Source organism: Purpureocillium lilacinum (genome assembly GCF_023168085.1).
Source record: "Purpureocillium lilacinum CBS 284.36 DNA, scaffold_5, whole genome shotgun sequence".
In the NCBI taxonomy this organism is placed as follows: domain Eukaryota; kingdom Fungi; phylum Ascomycota; class Sordariomycetes; order Hypocreales; family Ophiocordycipitaceae; genus Purpureocillium; species Purpureocillium lilacinum.
The window spans coordinates 4200766-4220334 of record NW_027072115.1 but is presented as its reverse complement, the minus strand read 5'-3'; the positions used below and the strand labels follow the sequence as shown (position 1 = coordinate 4220334).

At 58.2% G+C, this 19569-nt stretch overlaps 2 protein-coding genes across 2 annotated transcripts; one reads left to right on the top strand and one right to left on the bottom strand.

Annotated features, from left to right (window-relative positions):
• Positions 1–857: 857 nt before the first annotated feature.
• PLICBS_007873 (uncharacterized protein) lies at positions 858–3347 on the top strand (the record flags this gene model as incomplete). Its single annotated transcript, XM_018321353.2, has 1 exon — positions 858–3347. The coding sequence occupies one exon, from the start codon at positions 858–860 to the stop codon at positions 3345–3347; it is 2490 nt and encodes an 829-aa protein (XP_018181250.2).
• A 281-nt stretch (positions 3348–3628) lies between these two features.
• Positions 3629–18382, bottom strand: PLICBS_007872 (nonribosomal peptide synthase; the record flags this gene model as incomplete). The annotated part of the gene is made up of 3 exons (XM_065601260.1): positions 3629–3781; positions 3952–17371; positions 17424–18382. The coding sequence occupies 3 exons, from the start codon at positions 18380–18382 to the stop codon at positions 3629–3631; spliced, it is 14532 nt and encodes a 4843-aa protein (XP_065457332.1).
• Positions 18383–19569: the final 1187 nt, after the last annotated feature.

Here is a 19569-nt window from a genome sequence, read left to right as displayed (position 1 = left end):
TATTACTGCTTTGGCTCCCTAGCGGCATGGCATGGCATGGCATGGTTTGGCCCATTTGTCCCGGATCCGCTGCGCTCCGGAGCCTGCCCTTATCGCAGGCATTCACTCCTTCACTCACACACGCACGCACACAGGCACTTACGCGGGCGGCCTGATCAAGCGCGGGCGGGCGGACTGTCTCGGCTCGGCTACTGCAACGTGCTGTAATACTCCGTACGTATAAGAAAGCGGCGTGACCGCCGGGGTGCCGCGGCGCTGTGCATTGCCGTGCTGTACTGGACCGCAGTCTGTGACAAGCAGGCCACCTCCATCACCACCGCTCCTCGAGAGACTGGTTCCAACGGGTATGCTTGGAGACGACGTTACGGGCATCGCGTTTTTCATCTCACCTCCGCCACGTCAGGACCAGAATCAACACCAGTACCAGGTGCAAGACCGGGAGCGACATCAGAATGGACGCAGGCTGCACGTTATAGCAACCAAGAGACGAAGAACTGCCGCCAGGAATGGACACCCTCGGGGCCGCCGCTGCCATGCACGCCGCTGCGTCAGCGGGGCGTGACACGACGACAATGACAGCAGCAGCGGCAGCGAGCTCGCTCATGGACCATCCTCATCACCATCAGCCGCACCAGAATAACCCCCACCACTATCCGCATCAGCAGCAGCCGCAGGGCACTCCCTTGGAAAACGAGGCAGCACCGTTGGCAGCAGCAACTCCACCGCCCTACAGGAAATCTCATGGTCATGCCAGAGCGCCGTCGTCGTCGTCCTCTGGGTTAGGGGTCGCTGTCTCGGGAGAATTGATGGCCGAGTTTGGCCGAGACCAGCAACGGCCGCAGTCGCCCGCCGCCACCATGGGAGCCACGAATTGGAGCACGAGCAATAATAGCCTGCTCCCTGGGCTTGGGCTCGCTGGATTTGGAGGAGGAGGCGGAGGAGCAGGACTTGGAGGAGGTGCCGCGACGACGGGGTTTCCGGGAGGAGGCGGCATCAGCGCTGAGGAGCTGCTCGACCTGCAGCGCGTCCTGACAGGAGGCGCTGGAGGAGGAGCTGGAGCAGCTGGAGCAGCTGGAGGAGGCGCCGCAGCCAGCGGGCCGCCGCTCCGGTCGGGCCACCAGCAGTGGCAACAGCAGGAGCAGCGGCAGCGGCAGGAGCAGCTGGAGCTGGAGCTACACAGACTGCGTCAGCACCCGCAACAGCAACCTCCGCGTCTTCACCACCGGCATCACCACCACCACCACCACCACCAGCATCAGCGCTCGCGGGATCGCGACTTTGGCGGCATCGTCAAGCAGGCGCACCGGCCGACGCCGCAGCAGCAGCCGCGCTCCCGCCGCCCCTCGCCTGCACGCGTTGCCGCCGTGTCTGCGTCTGCGGCTGCGCCAGCCGTCGCCCCTGTCAGCGTGCCCCTTATTAGCAGCGCAAGCAGCAGCGGGATCCGCAGAGCGGCCTCATCGCCGCCCACCTCATCGTCGCCGCCGCCCGCGGCCACGAGGAAGCTGGAGAACGGCAGCGCCAGCAGCGCCAGCACAACCACGACCACCGGCAGAAGCAGCAGGAGCGGCAGCGGCGCCAGCACCGGCAGCGCCAACACCAGCAGCAGCATGGCGACGGACACCAGCAACAGCCCCCTCTCCCTCTGGGGGCCTGACCCCGTGCCCCTGCCGCCGCGCTTCGCTCGCATCAAGCGCGCCCTCATCGCCGGCCATGAGACCGCCATCGAGGCCTCGTGGGCCCGCCTGCTCGCTGCCCTGCGCCACGACGTCGAGCACATCGAGATGCTCGGCGCCCACCTCGTGCCCTCGGTCGAGTTCGCCGACCTGGCCGACCCAGCCCAGACGCAGCGCTTCGGCCGCGACTTGCGCCGCTACGGCGTCGGCGTCGTCCGCAAGGTCCTGCCACGCGATGTCGCCGATGACGCCGTCCGCGACACGGTCCGCTACCTGGACGCCCGCCGCCCGCAGCCGCGGCAGCAGCAGGAGGGAGATGCCCCGATGACCGACGCCAACGCGCCGGCAGATGCTGCAGCTGCCGCCGCCACGGCGCACACCAGCTTCCGCGCCCCCAGGCAAGACCCGACATGCTTCGACTGCTTCTGGACACCCGCTCAGGTCCGCGCCAGGGCGCACCCCAACGTCCGTCGCGCTCAGCGCTTCATGATGGGCCTGTGGGAGCCCGACGCCCGGGATCGGATTGCGCCCCATCTGCCCATCACCTACGCCGACCGCATACGCGTCCACGGCGGCGGCTTCGACACGGACGCCGGAGGCACGAGCACGCCACCTCCGGCCCCGTCGGACTCGGCCGCCGGAGCAGCAGGTCCCGAGGGGCAGTCGCAGTTCCTCGCGCCCCAGTCCGCCGACGACTGGATCAATGCCCTCCAGTCCTCGGCCGGCATCATCGCCCAGGTCGACAACGGCTCCCTCGAGCGCTGGGAGCCCGACGGCTACGGCCGCGGTGGCGCCTACGACCACGTCTTCGCCGGCCGCTGGGAGGACCACGACCCCTGGGCCGGCGCTGCCCAACGAGCGAGCTCCACCACAGACCTTTACAACGGCTATGGCGCCTGCACCGTCTTCCGCATGTTCCAGGGCCTGCTGGCCCTCTCTACCATCGAGCCCGGCACCCTGCGTCTCATGCCCTCGCCGCGCCTCGCCACCGCCTACTACCTCCTGCGGCCCTTCTTCGCTCCGCGCACTCCTCCGCCCGAGGAGCGGCACGGGCCGGCCTGGGAGGCATATCTCGCGCCGAACAACTGGGAGCTGCAGCGCGAGCCCGACACCACCATCCACGGCGCCGTCCCGGGACATGCACAGCGCGTCACGGAGCGCTGGCACCCGCACCTGTGCCTGCGTAGCAGCCTCGTTACTCTGCCCACCCTGCAGCCCGGCGATTACATCTTTTGGCACCCGGACCTACCGTACCATATCTCGAGCAACGGCATCGGTAGCAGGCCTCCAGGAACGGTGGCAGCAGCAGCAGGAGGCGCAGGAGGCAGTGCTGGTAGTGCTGCCGACGGCAGCGACGACGTGCGCATGCTCGTCTACATCCCCGCCGCGCCGCTCACCCAGACGGGCGCCTTGTACCTGGCCCGTCAGCGGAGGGCGTTTCAGCGTGGCCACCCGGGGCCGGACTTTGACTCGTCGGGTAAGGGTGTGGTCGCCGAGGACTCGGAGCAGCGCCCGCGCGAGGACGAGGTGGAGCGCGTGGGCGGCAAGGAGGCGCTGCGGGCCATGGGGTTGCTCCCTTGGGAGGAGGAAGAGGAGGGAGAGCGGGGAGAGAGCGGACAGAAGCCCGACAATGAGCTCGTGAGGCTGGCCAACCTGATTCTGTTTCCGGAGTGAGTCATCGGCTGCCTTGGTGCGGTAGTATATCCAGAGAGAGGAACTAGACGGCGCCATATACGGGGGACCCAATATCAAGCCATCCGTAGAACAAGTATACCATGTCAATAGATGTGCAAACTTGCTAAAAATGTATGCAAACCATGCTATGCCGTCGTATGCCAAGCTCTCTCGTGTTCGCTATGCCAAAAACACAGAACTAAGCCAAAACGAAATGGAAATGAAAACACATAACACAAAAGTAATAACGCGAGACAAAATAGGAATCAACTTTTCACCCATCACTGCGCCTCCGCCGCCGCTCCACGAAGCAGCGCCGCCACGCTCCCCGCCATGGCCCTGGCCCTGTCTTCAGACAGGATCTCGCGGGGCCCAAACACGCCGATGGCAAGCCCGCCGTTGGCCTGTAGCGCGGCCTCCACGTCGATGGATATCTGCGCGAAGTAAAAGAGTCAGCAAGCTAAGTCTTCGTCGTCTTGTACTGCCTGGTCATGGTGAAATGGAGGCGAGTTGGGGGCCTGGGAAGTGCGCAGTGTGGTAGGTAGACAAGGCCATGGGACGAACAGGCAGCGGAAAGGGGAAAGGGAGGTAGGGCAATACGTACGGGGTATGCATCCGCGACGGCGTTTCTCTGCAGCCACGGCTCGCCGAGGAGGACAGACGAGTCGAAACTACCACCTGTCGCCGTGACATCTCCGCCCTTGACCGGCGTCACCGTAACGTTCGCCGTGGACGGACTCGGCCCCTCATCCGGCAAGCTAAGGAAATTAACAAACGAATCCACCGTCACGCCCGTCCACTCGTAAATCTCCCAAAGACCGACATCCGCACGCCCATGGCTGCTCACGGCATGGATATCCTGCTGAATGGTCTTTGCGACGGCCACCAAGTCCACATCAGGAGACAGGCCGACGACATTAAGGGGCACGAGGTTGAGCGTAGGGAAGAGCGTCGAAGGGGCGTCGGCCTCGCCGCTGCGGTTGGCGAGGTATACGCCAAAGAGGATGGATGAGGTAGACGGGCCGGCTATGGAGCGGGCGTACGCGGCGAGGAAGAGGGCCTGGAGGCTGATGCCATGCTGCGCAGCTAGGAGCTGCAATTCTGACGTGTCTGCGATGGCCACGTCGTCGAAGAATGCCGTGCGGTCGGTTATGCTCGACACGGCAGCTGGAGGAGCAACATCCGCCGACGCACCGCGCAGGTATTCGGTCCAAAACTCTCTCCTCGCATCGCGGGAGCTTGCAGTCATGGGTCGGACGGCAAAACTGGCCCACGGAGCATTATCGGCCTCCGCAGCAGTAGCCTCGCCCTCGTTGAGTAGACCGGCCAGCTGTGCGACAATCGCGGGAAGGCTGACACCATCGTATAATGCGTGGTGAATGGTGAGTCTAAACGTGATCGCCCCGTCACTCTGGTCCTTTGCCACACAGATGCGAACCAACGGCTGCGTTAGACGCTTCGATTGCACGGCGTCCGCAGACGCAACGACTTGCACAAACGGCAGATCCTTGGACCCAGTGGCAATAAGCCTTGTGCGCAGGATAGGTGTCGTGGCGACGAGTCTGTCCCACGCGCGGTAGATCTCGGCTTCTTCCACGACTCCCTCGATTCGGTAGCAGAACTGGGGATAAAATATTGAACCACCGCTTTTGCTCCACGCCGTAAGCATGTACACCTGAAGCGGGGTAGCGGGAAGAATGATCTCGACATCGGATGCCGAGATGCCACATTCGACGATCGGTCCGTCCACATCCACGTCACTGGGCGGTACCCAGGTTTCGGACGGTTGAGCCGCTTCAGCGACAACCTCTTCCGCAGTCGTTGCCATATTAGCCAGCTCTCGAATGCTCGAGGCAGTAACGAGGTCGCGGGGGCGCAGGGTGACACCCTTTTTGCGCAGCAAAACCGACACCTTGATCGCGCTTATGGAATCAAGACCAAGATGGTAGATCGTAGAAGAAGGCTTGATGGCATCCTCTGGGACACCCGAAACGTGGCTCAAGGTCTCTCGTATCAACAAAGCCGTCACGCCACTTTGCTTCTCCTCGTCGAGTTCACCGCCGTCCTGGGAAGGCATAGCAGATGCACCCTCGTTCATCGTCTCCGGAGCTGCCCCGCATATCGAAACACCGGAACCGTGAAACTCCAAAAGCTCTGAGGTCGGGGAGCCACAGAAGAACTCCAGGACACTGTCCAGGTTCTCAATCAGGTTCTCTGAATCTTGTTGCGAGAAGAACTTGCTTTGACAGGCGATGCGCCAGACGAGCCGTTCGCGAGTCTGCTCTGCTTCGACGCACACCGGATAATCCACTGCAGAAACGCCGTCAACAGACTGAAGTAGCCTTCCGGCTGCTGAATCTTCTTCTGGAGCTTTCTGTAGGAGAAACAAGGAGTTGAACATCTCCGTGGTGGCAACCTTGGCAGCGGCTTGGGCCTTTCGCAGAGGAAAGGATTGGTACTCGCGGATGTCTGCCATCGTCTCCTCAAGGTACTTGAGAAAGCCCGTGACCGACCCGTGAAGCAGGCAACGCATGGCAACCGTGTTCATGGTCGGGAACATCAGGTCTTCGGCACCGTCAAAATCTCGTCCAGACAGGACCAGTCCAAAGATGACGTCGAGCGACCGGGTTCTCTGGGCAAGAACGATTGCCCAACAGGCCAAGCAGACGACCTGTAGGCTAACCGAATTGTCCTTGCAAAATGCCGCAATCTCAGATGGTGTCGTGCGGGAGGCAGTCTCCGCCCGATGCAGGCTTGGTTGTGTAATTGCAGTCGCTTGGACCTGGCCTGCGAGAACCGTAGGTACAACACCGTCGAGATATGTCGACCAAAACGCGCGCGCCTGTGAGCTTTGAGAGGCAAGAGCCTTCGAGATGAACAAGTTTGGATTCGGGCGCGACATGGCTCGGCCTTCGTACGCAGCCTGAAGATCTTGGTAGAGCAGACCCAACGACCATCCGTCATACAGCGCATGTGCAAGAGACAGCACGACGAAACGCCGCTCGCCGAATGTTGCAAAGGCAATCTGCACTATATTCGACAGCGCGCGGCTTTTGGCGGCTCGCCGTGTTGCCGCTTTCGTTAGCGTGTCAGTCTCGGAGAACTCAGAGAGATCTTCGGACGCCATGTGCGCAGCTCCCTGTTTAAACACGACCTGGCAAAACGACATGTCCAGAGACGTATCGTCGATTTCAACGAAGCCTGTTCGCAGGATAGGTGACTGCGCTATGACTTGCTCCCAGGCCGCTCGGAGCTTGTCCATGTCGACGCTGTCAGCAACCTCCAGGACATCGTGGTTGAAGTACCATTCGAAATCTGATTCGAGCATGCCCGCAACCATGGACTCTTGAAGCGCAGTCGGTGGCAAGATGGACTCGACATTTCCCATGTCTATATTGGCTCGTTGCACCTGCTCGCGTAGCTTTGGCCCAAGGTCATCGAGAATGTCGCCCACCGCCGGGCTAGAGACGACATTGTCGGACGAAAGATCCGAAAGAACCCGTGTAATGGCCTGACCCTTCAGGAGGCGCGACGCCGAAATTTGCAAGCCATGGCGCTTGAGTCTGGTGGACAGCTTAATCACGTCGATGCTGTCCAGCCCAAGCTCAAGCATTGTCGTGAACGGGCTAATCTGCTCGGGCGGAACGTCTGCAAGGCTCGCCATTTCATTCTGTACGAGTCGGGCCTGATCCGTCCACCGGAATTCTTCGGTGAGATCAAGCGCTCCAGACATAGCCGGGACTTCTGATTGAATGGCGTCACAGCTCGTGATATCGACTGAACCTGGAACAACAAACCCGCCCTGTTGGGCACTCGTTGCTGCAGCCTCCATGCGGTCGAGTAGCTCCTCAAGGACTGCAATGTCCGCAACATGGCTTTGCGCCACCAACGCAAGTCGCAGCGCGCCGTTGCGAGTCCGCGTCACTTCCATTGCCAGCGGGTAGTCTGGCTGACTTGGGCTGTCTGCGATCGTCCAGGGTGCCGCCGCGTCGTCCAGGGCTGGCTGCTCGATTTGGAACGCGAGAAGGTTATCAAAAAGTGCCTGGCCGCCAGAGCACCACTTTTGTACATCTTTGAGTGGGACGTGTTGGAAAGCGAGGACGGCCGTGTTGAAGTTATGGACGCGTCGAATCAGCGCTGGCCAGGTCTGGCCATTCAAGGTCTTGCTGAAGAACGGAACGGTGTTGAATAAAGGCCCAATAGTTCGGTCAACGCCTTGTAGGTTAATTGTACGACCAGAGACAATGATGCCAACTGTCAGCTTGCCTCCGAGGTGAGCTTGCAGCACGGATGTCCAAAGCGCCAAAATGACGGTCTGCAGTGTGACATTGTGGCTCGCCCGGAGTTGCTCGAACTGAGTGAGAGGCACAGATCGCGTTGCGATAACGGGAGGCCCTACGTCCAGAGGTGGCGCAACCGCGGAGATGTGCACCCGGGACCAGCCGTCAAGATGCTCGACCCAAAATGGCCGAGAGTGATCGTACTTGCCCAAGGGGCCGTGAGACAGTGCGTCGAGAAATTCTGGACCAGACTGACTCTCTCGGTAATGGTAAAGGGCCGAGGCGTAGTCGTTCATGAGGTCAAAGCTGTTGCCATCATACAGGGCATGGAAGATATGGAGGATGATCATGTCTGAGCCCGCGGCTGTGAGGTGGGTTAGATGCATCGGATGGAGGATTTGTTCGCGGTTGCGCGAGATCCAGTCCTGGCGTGTCGTTCGAATGATCTCGTCAATCTTCTCACCCAACTCCGTAGTACGCCTTTCCCATCTAATACCAGACTTCTTCAGCGCAGCTTGAACATGGCCATTCGGCGTCTCCAGAAACACAGTTCGCAGGATGGCATTGGCATCAATCAGTCGATCCCAGGCCTCTCTCACACGCTCAATCGATGCGGTTCTGTCGACTGTCAACACAAAAGAGTTGAAGTATGCGCCGCGGGTCTCGTCCGTCAAAGCTTTGGAGATGATTCCTTGCTGCAGTGGCGAGCACAGCGCGATATACTCGATGTCGTCTGGGCTTACGCCCAGTTCGCGGCATACGAGGGGTCGATACCGATGGTGGCACGCCTGGATCGCTTGTTTGGCGGCCCTTACGGCGCTCGATTCCCCGCTAGCAGGTTGTTTACTTGACAAGGCCGCAACAAGGTCGGCAACGACGGGGCTTCGAAGGAGGACGACGGGCGAAGTGGCAGGAAAGCCTTGAGATTTTAGCTGAGTCGACAATTGAAGCGCAGAAATCGAGTCGACTCCAAGGTTAAAGATGCTCGTCGACGCAGAGATGCTATCCCTGGAGACCTGACTGAAATCTGCAAGGATCTGTGATATCTTGTCAAGGGCCGCCTGGTCCACTTGACTGTTGTTGGAGGTCATCGCTGCAGCTGAGAATTGGATGAGATCTTCGTAGGACAAGCTCCCAAACAGGTGCTTCAACTCCTTTGCTTCAACTTTGTTGTTTGGCGATAGCGGGATGTGCGGTAGCCGCAGGAAGTAGGTCGGAACCATGTAACCCGGGAGTCGCTCAAGGCAGGCCGCACGAGCCTTGGCGGCAAGCCCATCTGTATCGGGGAGCACCGTGAGGTTTGCGGCGCCGTCGGTCTCTCCCACCAGAAACGAAACCAGCACATCTTTACCGCTTGACTCCTGCCGCACAACAATTGTCGCTGCGTCTTTCACATCTGGCGCTCCGGTGCGGATGGCGTGATTGATCTCTCCAATTTCGAGGCGCTGGCCGCGCAGTTTGACTTGATCATCTGCCCGACCAAGGAAATCGAAGCACCCATCGTAAAGGATACGAACCAAGTCGCCGGTTCGGTAGATACGGTCGCCAAAATCGGGCAGTGTCGGGAAGCGCTCCCGCGTCAGGTCTGGCCGATGCAAGTAGCCTTTCCCGACCAGCTTGCCCGAAACGCACAGCTCGCCAACGCCGCCTCGGAGGACGGGGATCTCAGTGCCCGGCTGAAAGACGTACGACCCCACGTTGAGAAACTGCCTCCCTATGTTGCTTGGACGGCCGTTGACGGGCACTCGTGGATATGTCGTCACGCCGATTGTAGCCTCGGTTGGACCGTACGCATTGTATATGACGGCTTTGGAACCCCACGCGTCCAAGATCTCCTGCTTGAGGGACTCGCCTCCGGTGATGAAGACTCCTTTGCACAAACTCGGTACCTCGTCGGGGTGCGTTAGTCTTGCCAAGGATGGAGTAAGATCGATGTGAGTGATGCCGAGCTTGTTGATGGATCCTGTGAGATCATCAAGTATAAGATCTCGAGGTGCAGCGACAACCGTGATGCCAGTGGACCAGCTCCAGTATTGCTCCAGCACAGAGACGTCAAAATGGAGCGCCGCAAACTGCAGCCAGCGCGAGTCTTCCTGCCAATGCCCCTCGAAGAGGTGTTGGAACGCCATCATTGCCTGGACCGCGTTGTCGTGCGTGATTTCGCAACCCTTTGGCGTGCCAGTGGTCCCCGACGTGTACAAACAGTAGCACGTATTCTCAGGCGTGAACTCGTCACCAAGCTGAGGCGCTTTGTCTGCGTATTTTTGCAAAGACCCTTCGTCAATTCGCAGCAACCTCATGGAGACTTCGAAATCCACCGTAGTGCTTTTGTCAGTTAATAAGGAAGTGGCCTGCGAGTCTCGCAAGATGAACTCTTTCCGTGCCCTGGGGGCATTTGGATCCAGTGCAACAAAGGAACAGCCCGCCTTGAGAATACCGAGGATTGAGAAATAAGCCTCGGGACATTTCTGGAAGTGAATGGCGATGATATCGCCAGTTCGGCTGCCCTCACGGAGCAGATTCGCCACACGATTGCCAAGGAGGTCAAATTCCAGGTAACTCCATAGCTGGCGAACAACAGAACTGCTCTCAAAGCCACTCACAAACTCGAGGGCTACGCGGTCGGGATGGAGCGAAGCTCCTCGTTCCACAAAATCGTGGAGGAACGACACCGGTGCTGGAATGTGCGGCACGGGGGCGGGCGTGATGGCGAAGAGTTCAGGGCGCTTCTTATACAGGCCGTCCTCGCTCCCGTCAGGATCGCGCAGCAGATGCTCCAATGTGGCGTCGAACTGCTGTAGAAGAATGCTGGCCTGTTCATTTGGCAAGATGTCGGGTGCAAATGTCAGGCATAGCTGGACTGAACCGTCCCCAGCTGGCTCAACTTCGAGCGACACAGCGTAATCCACCATGGCATCGTCGTTAACCAAGGTCCATGGCTGATTCGATGCTTCAAGGCCCTCCCTCCTCTGATACACCAGCAGCGTGTCAAAGACTGGCGAGGCAGGATGCCCAAGCCACTTTTGGACGAGACTCAATGGCGCATACTGGTGCTTGTGAAGCTCCACATTGAACTGCATCATGCTGCTCAGCAGATCGAGATTCGACTTGGCGTTCAAGGCAATGACCGGCATCGTCGTAATGCAAGGGATCGGAGCGTTTTGCATGGCGTCAGTTGTCCGCCCAGACATTGTAACTCCGAAAGTGACGGAGCTCTCTCCGAGATAGGATGCCAGCACCCGCACCCATGACGCTTGAATGGCAGCCTGAACAGAGGTTCCCAAAGATTTCGTGGCCTCACGGAGAGACACAAAGTCCATAGACGACTTCATTCGATGCGCGAAAAGGCCGGTCGCCGTCTCCCTCAGCGGAGTCATAAGAGGGAATTTGTTCACGACCACGCCCCCGGCTTGTGATTCCCAGAACTTCTGAGCGGCGGCCTGGTCTTTGACACCCCGAAAGAGAACCTCGGCCAATGCCGGCTCAACTTGTGGGAAAACGCACGCCCGTCCGATGAGGTAGTCGGCGACTGCTGACAAAATGCCGTCGAGGGAGGAAGCGTCGTAGAGGGCATGGTGTACAAGCACATGCATCGTTATTCCCTCCTCGGCCTCTACCAAGGCAACTCTCCATGGTGGCAGATGATAGCTTTGCAAGATCTTAGACCTCGACAAAGTCTTCCACCGTTGGGTGTCAAAATTTCCACCCACGGATTCGACCATCGACTCGGTCGATCCGGAAGCATATCTGATCATGGCGAAGCTACTGTCGCTATGGCTTACGGAGAGGAACCCCGTTCGCAACATCGGATGGTTGCACTCCACGGCCATCCAAGCTGCCTTCAGGCTCTCTACACCAACATCTTTGTTGAGCTTGTATGACACCATGTTGAGGTAGTTGTGTGCGCCTGTCTGAACGAACGATACAAGCATGGCAGATTGAACGGGAGTGCAGGGGAGGACCGCCTCCACCGGACCCAAATCCGGGAGCCTCTCCTTGATCTGCGGCGTTACATCCGCCGAGAACTTCTGCAGTTCGAAGGAAGACGTCGTCGCTTCGTTCTTCTGGTTGGGTGCATGCGTGATTCTCCTCGCCAGCTTCTCGCAGGTCGAGCACTCGATGACATCCGACGCAGACACCTTGAATCCCTCTTGGCGCAGCATCGAGGCTATCTGCACGGCGTTGATGCTGTCAAGTCCGAGTTGGAAAATGCTGGTGCTTCGTGTCACGTTCGCCAGAGGTACTTTAGAGAGTTCAGAGACGATGGTCTGGATTTGCCTCTCTGTATGTGTCCAGTCCCCTGGATCGGCCTGTTGTTGGATGCGTTCTTGCGACTTCTCTCTCTTCGGAACCAAGTCTCTCAGACCCAGCGTCAAGTGCGGCGGGAGCGATTCCTTGTCCAACGGACTGGCGTTTGGAAATTCCAGTATTTGGCGGAAGAGGTGCTTGAAAATGTCGGCCATCGCCGTTGCTGCATCGCCAGGTACTATACCCATGTCGTAGTGCACGTTCACGACAACAGAGTTGAGATTCGGGCACGGAACCACTTCGCAGACAAGCGGGACATCCATATCACCCGAGTCTTCCTCCAATGTCCAGACTCGTTCATCCATTTCTCGCAGAGGTTGCTGAAGCAATAAGAGCGTGTCGAACAAGCCTCGACGTTGACAATTCGCGAGCTTCTGCACATGCCGGAGAGACGTGAATTGGTAGCGGATCATCTCCGTGTTCAGGTTCTGAAAGTACCTGATGAGCTCGACGTTCTGGACGCTGCGAGACATGTCCTTGCGCATTGGAACGGTGTTGAAGCAGGGAGCGACGAGTCGCTCGAGGCCCTCAATGTCTATCGTTCGACCACTCACAACATTACCGAAGGCGATATCCGGACACTCGCACGCAGTTGACAGTACATTCGACCATGCAGCCTGGCAAGCGGAGAGCAAGGATGCGCCGATCGTCTGGAGCCGCCCCTGGACTTCAGCAAACGGCATGTCTAGGGAGGTACTGTGGGTGCATTGATTGATGTCTGCGCTTGAGCGACGCTGAAATAGTATCGAAGACCTGAAACCACGGAAGTGGCCGGCCCAGAAGTCCTCCACATCGTCAGGTAGGCTCAAAGCGTGTTGGATGAATGGCTTGTAAGGCACCGGCGGTGGCAGCGTCCAGCCGTGTGCTAGGCTCTCTACCTCTTTCCAGAGGTTTTCCATCGCGACTCCGTCATACAGCGCATGGTGGCATATGATCGAGAGAAACGTCGAACCCTTGTACCGAATGAAAGCAAACGAAACAGGTGGCACGCCAGAGTCCAGAGGATCTGGGAGAACCTTGAGATGCTCGTGGGCTGCTCCCGCAAGTGACGGCTCGTGGACGTCATATGTTTTCCAGTCAACTTTCCAACGTCGCAGCACCACCTGCGCTATGGGAAATGCGGCGTTCTTCGTCGTAACAAAGCAGGTTCTGAGTATGCCATGCCTTTCCGTCATATATTCCCAGTAGCTTCTCATGTCATCCGCCGGGATGCCTAGTCGGAGAAGTATCTTGTTGCAATAGCTCCCCTGCCCCTGGGAAAGCATGGCTTCCTGAAGCGGAGTACAAGGCAAAGTTGCCTCAATGTTGTCTGTGCGTTGGGTGACAGAACCGTGAATATCGGTGGCAATCTGGGTACAGATATCGTCAAACTTTGACCGGCCAGGACCGCTCGAGGATTTTGTTCCATCTCCATCCAGGGCCTTGGCAAGTTGAGCCACACTGGGATTTTGAAGGATTGTTGATATGGGGACCCGGCGGTCGAGTGTCAATCCCAGAGCTCGGGCGAGATCAATTGCTGTGATCGAGTCAACGCCCAAGGCAGGAAACGGCGTCCACCGTCGAATGTCATCCCGGGAGACGGCTCTCGCACGCGCTATCACAGTTGCGATGGAAGTCTCCATATCGTTCCAGTGAGAATCATGTGACAGTTCTTGCACGCTGGATGAGGCGCTTTCCAGATAATCCTGCGATAGAGCTTCAAAACTTGCCTGCAGTCGCCTTCTGTCGACTTTGCCACTTGAGGTGAGCGGCACTTGACTGACAGGGATCAAGTACGAAGGCACCATATATGCCGGGACCTTGGACCGGAGAGTACCAAACAGGAGGTGGTTTGTCTCGAAGCCGACATCAAGCGCATTGAACTCTGCGTTTGACCTTCCCGGAACGTAGAAGCACGCAAGCTGCTCAGGCGAGCCCGCCCTTCGTCGAACAGACATCGTAACCGCAGACTCTGCTAGGTCACTATTCGTAACAATGCTGTTCACCTCGCCGGCTTCGATGCGTTGTCCGCGCAGCTTCAGTTGGTCATCGAGTCTGCCCAGTATGACCAAGGACCCGTCGGGAAGCATCCGCCCTAGATCTCCAGACCGATAGATCCTCCCATACTCTGGATGTGTGCTGAACTTTTCGCCCGTGAGATGCGGGTCATTCAAGTAGCCTTGAGCGACTTGGTCGCCACCGAAACAGAATTCGCCCAACCAACCGATAGGGACAGGTCGAAGTCCGGACGGCGGCATGACAAACACGGACGTGTTTGGGAACACCCAGCCCAGGTGCTCAATATGCTCACCGCGGTCCATTCTTTTGACACTGCATATGTTGGTCGTCTCGGACGGGCCGTAGCCTTGCCACAACTTGTCTCCCCATCGGTTCAAGACAAACTGGGTCAAGGGCTCACCAGCCGTGACGAGGAACTCTACCCTCGGGACATTGGACGGATCAATAAGAGACGAGACAGTTGGTGTGAGGCTCAGGTGGGTGATCCCCAACTGCCGGATTGAGCTCTCCAGGTCTTCAAAAAGCACGTCGTTGGTGGCAGAGCATAGGCACATACCAGTGTGCCACGCGAAGAAGATCTCGAAAACTGACACATCAAACGCTTGCGAACATGCCTGAAGGAAGCGCGGCTGGTTTGCCGACGAGGCCGGGTAAGTGGAGCTGAGATGAGCGATATTGCTGACGATGTTTCCTTGCGTCACGGCAACACCCTTCGGTGTGCCAGTCGTACCAGAAGTATAAATGACATATGCTAGGCGAGATGCGTCGGCAGGAATCTGCAGGTTCTCCCGGGAGAACGACTCCAAGCGAACGTCATTTACGCTCAGAAGCTTGACATCATGCATTGGGGCCAAGGCTCGCAAAGCAGAATCGTCGGCAAGGCAGAGAGTTGTCCTGGCCTGATGGAAAATCTCACTGACTCGTGCCAGTGGCGTAGTCGGCAATATTGGGAGGTACGCGCACCCAGCTTTGACAATGGCGAGTATGGAACAGTAGAGCGCTGGTGACTTGTCCATGATGATTGCGACAACTTGACCGATTTGTGCCCCCGAACTTATCAGGAAATGTGCCATTTGGTTGGCAGTTGCATTGAGGTCTCGATAGCTCAGTGTTTGCTTGGCCGGGTCGTTCCATGAGGTGCTGAAGCACAGCGCATCGGCCGACGGGACTCTTGTGGCGATTCTCTCGATTATCGCTGCGAGATCTGGGACAGCCTCGAGCGATTGTGGTTCCGGATTGTAAATAGAAAGGGCGCCATCAAGACCATCAGTTGCTATGTCGATGTTGTCGTGGATGTTGTTGAAGATATTAGTCACAACGTTTTGGAGCTGTTGCAGAAGATGTTGAACAAAATCTGGTGACATGTGCGAGGAGTGAAAGGTAGCCTGCAAAAGGAACGTGTCCTCTCTCGGCTCAACTTCAATTAGCAGGTTGGTCTCGAGGCGGTCGAGGTGGGCGGCCTGTCTAATGAGCAGGGTGTCGGAATCCTTCGTCGCTGGGGACTCTTGATACACGAACAGAACATCGTAGAGACTTTCCACGGAACTCAGCCCAGCAATCTTCTTGATATCAGAGAGGGGCAGAGTGCAATGCTCCATGATGGCCCGATTCGTGGCGTGGATGCTCCTCAAGAGGCCCAAATTGGTTGCTATGCCGCTCAGATTTACCCTCAATGGCAGAGATGCTAAGCAAGGACCAATGATCTCTTCAATACCGTCAATGGGCATTGTTCGCCCAGACGTGACGAACCCCAACATGACATCCTGCTCGCCCACAATGCCACTCCATGCCAGCGCCAGTGCTGCTTGGAAGAAGACTTGAGGGCTCAACCCTAATTGTCGACTGACGCTTTGTACAGCGTCGTGGGAGAGACTGTTGCTCGCTTGGGTCGTCTCGATTGTATTCTGTGAGCGTCGGGCGACCAGCTTAGGAAACGGCGTCCTGTTCCATCCAAGGAATTGCTCGCTCCAGAATGACCTCGCCGAATCATTGGCAGTCGTTATGTGGTCACCGACATGGTATTGTGCAACCTCTCTAAATTGGGGCCGAGGAGGCATCGCAGCTCCTTGTAGCAGAGCCGTAATGTCGGCGAGCATCATGTCCGCAGACCAGCCGTCGTATGTTGCATGGTGGGCATGTATTAGCGCGCTTTGTGCTGCTCCATCCGCTGAGGACTTGACCTGAACTCTGAACGGTCTGAGAAATTCACTCGGTGTCGTGAAGTCAAGATCTTCTGTAAATGTAGAGACGAGGCGAATCGTGTCAGGGAATCGTTTGAAGAGGACAGCCATATGCCGGCCGTCCCACAAGGTGAAGCCTGTCCGCAGAATCTCGTTTGCGTTGACGACCTGCATCACGGCCGCTTCGACATCGGCAGCTGCAAAGCCAGGAGCGATCCGTAGCTCAATTTCGTTGCAATACGCGTGCTGGTTCTGGGCCGTCTCAGCAAGCATGGCAGACTGCAGCGGGGTGCACGGGAAGATGTCCTCGACCTGCGCTTCACACGCTTGAAGAGCTGCATTGTCGGCCCCAATCTCTTCAATCCTGTCTAGAAGGCTCAAGCAAGGACCGTCTTGTCTGCCTGGCACGTTATCTTTCCGTTGATGAACATTGGCACAGACGTCAGCAACGGTCCTTTGTCTCAGCAGTTTCGTTGCCGTGGTCTCCAAGCCTGCGTTGCGCAAGGATGAGGCCAACCTGATGGCCCTCAGAGAGTCCAATCCTGCGAAGGAGAGATCTGTCTGCGTCGTCACCTTGAGCCCGAGGGTTTCGGAGACTGCTCGAACAATGGCCTGGTCATGAGCTGACAGCTCCTCCGCGAGTTCGTTGTTCATTCGTTCCGACTTTTGCAGGCTATAATCGGATTTGAGCTTCCTCGTGTCCACCTTGCCACTAGGTAGACGCGGAAACTCGCTCATCAATGCGATCTCGCCGGGAACCATGAAGCGGGGAAGCCACTTTTCGCAGTTTGTCACAACCGCGTCCTCGGCGACATCCTCGTCGACCGCGCAAAAGACCACGAGGTTAGAGTCCACAACAGCTGCTACCGCGCCGTGGCATCCAGGTGTCTTGAGGATCACTTGCTCAATCTCGCCAAGCTCGATGCGCTGGCCGCGGAGCTTGACCTGCCCACTAGACAAGCGGCCAAGACACTCGAGTGTTCCCTTGGCGGTAATACGCGCTCTGTCTCCAGTTCGGTATACACGACCGTATTGAGTGGGAATGAAAGCAGATGTCGTCTGTTCCGGTCGGTTCAGATAACCTTTCGCAAGCTGGTGGCCACCAACGGCCAGCTCTCCAGCCTCGCCCACCGGCAGAATCTTGAAGTTGTGACCCTCGGCTGTGGTCCCCGGTTCGATTATGAAGCAGGAGACCGTGTCCAGCGGCGAGCCAATGTTTCCAGTGGACGAACTCGAAAGCAGTGCCGGCTGCAGGGTGCTGGTCGACCAGTCAGAACAGTGCTCGGGAGACAGTCGGCATACAAACTTACCAGTGGATCGTGGCTTCTGTTGGTCCGTACATGGCCCAAAGCATGCTCTCGCGGCCTGGCCCGCCTCCAAACTCATCCACGATTGGTGCGTTGAGCATCTCACCAATTGTCAATAACAATTTTAGTCTAGGGGCGTTGTCTCGCTTTCTTAACAGACTGCCCGCCACACTGGGTGTCAGTTCGCAGGCGTCCACATCCATCTGACGGAGAACTTGAGGCAAGTCGTCAAGCATTTCCTCTCGGCGCACGGAGATGAGGGTGCGGCCTCTGAAAAGCGGGAAGAATATCTCAAACACGGAGACGTCGAAAGTTGGGGCCGCGAACTGGAGAAACCTGAAAAATTGGGGGATATGCCGGTCGTGCGCGAGCAATGCCTGGGCCGCCGCGGAGTGCGAGATGCCAACTCCCTTTGGCGTGCCAGTAGACCCGGACGTATACATGACATAGGCCAGATCGTCTGGCCCAGGCTTTTGGTGCTCGGTGACTCCATTGCTTGGAGTCGTGTCAATGTTGTCGACTTGAATGACGGTTACGCCAGCATCCATGGGTATCTTGGGTGCAAGATCGGCAGTTGTAAGGACGATGCTAGCAGACACATCCTTGAGGATGAATCTGATTCTCTCTGGCGGGGCATCAAGGTTGAGGGGGCAGAATGCGCCGCCAGCTTTGAGGATGGCGAGTTGGGAAATATACAGGAGCGGGCTCTGGGGAAGGAGCAGAGGAACGACCAGCTCCTCTTGTGGACTTTTGCAAGGTCTCAGCTCGTTTGTGATGTGCTTGGCGATACATTCTGCGGAATCGTGGAGGCGGCGGTACGTGAATGATGTTTTCTGGCCGTGGGCGAGGTACTCGAGAGCCTGCGAGTCGCCTGGAGGCGCGATGAGATGGTGTAGCAGCTGCGGTCCTGGAAGCTTCTTGGGCTTGGCGTTGAGGATGGACAGCCCACTCGTGTCCGTCATGATGCTCTCAGATGGGAGAGTACGGCACGGGGCGATGGATTGCCAAGTACACTTTGCCTGGCAGCGTGTTCGGAGCTCTGGCGTTGGGGTGAAGCATTCAGTGAATATTATCTCGACGGCGATGCACGAATGTTTCGTTTCACTCGACAACAACACCAACGAGGTTGGACTGGGCGGCAGGCGGCGGCGTTGACCGTCCTAGGCGGTTTACGGCCTCGCGCGTCAGTGCAAGCGGTCCTCGTCAAGCTCGTCTTCCCCACCAGATGGATATCCCAAGTCATGAACCCCGGGAGTCAATGTGAGCCAAGCGCCGAAAGGACCGAAGCGACGGGAGCAACTCAGGCAGGCGTCGAGCCAATGGGGACATTGATGATTACTCCCTCGTGCGAGGCATGACCCGCGAGCTGCGAAGGTGACGCAGGAGCAAATCTGCAGCTCGGGCGTTGTGACCTCGTGCACCTGCAGGAGCTCACAGCCGCAACGAGCCTGTCAGAGACGAGGCATTAATCAGCCGTGGGTCTCGAAAGCGCGCAATTCGCCCGATGCAATGCAACGCGGGTGATATTCTCGTCCACTGTTCGAAATAGCTGCAGGCCGGGAGGGTGTCGAAGGGACGGCGCGGGATGCGGCCAACGTTAGGCCTGCAACGACGCACACCACCCAGAAGCCACCTGACGAGCGACGGGCAACCCTTGTAGACAGAGTCCGTGCGGGTAAGGTGATGGGGGCGTGTGAGGCCGAGCGCGTATGAATTCCAGATGCGTCGGCCAGCATGAACCTTGGGGGCAGGGAGGGGCGCGCGTGGGATGATCTCGCTGCCGCGACACCTCGAGAGTTGAAGGTCGAGGCTTGGGAGGCTTGGGGGGCAGACGGCTGCCGGGTATGCGGAACAGTGGCGGTGAATCGTATGGTGACGAGTCGAGCGCGCCGGGCTGTGTCCGCAGCGGAGACGAAGCGCAAGAAGCTGCTGGGTGATTTCCTTGGGGAGTAAGTGGATGCGATTCGATGTTTGCATGTGGTCGAAGACGAGAAGTCGATGATGACTTGATGATGTGTAACCCACTGAGGAGTGCTAAGGGCTGCCCTTGCGTTGCGGCCGGCTACTGCCGCTAAGTAAGGTAGACCGCCCCGTGGCAGTTCGGCCACTGGAACCTAGACGCCCAGCCCGCCCGGTCGCGGGACACGCT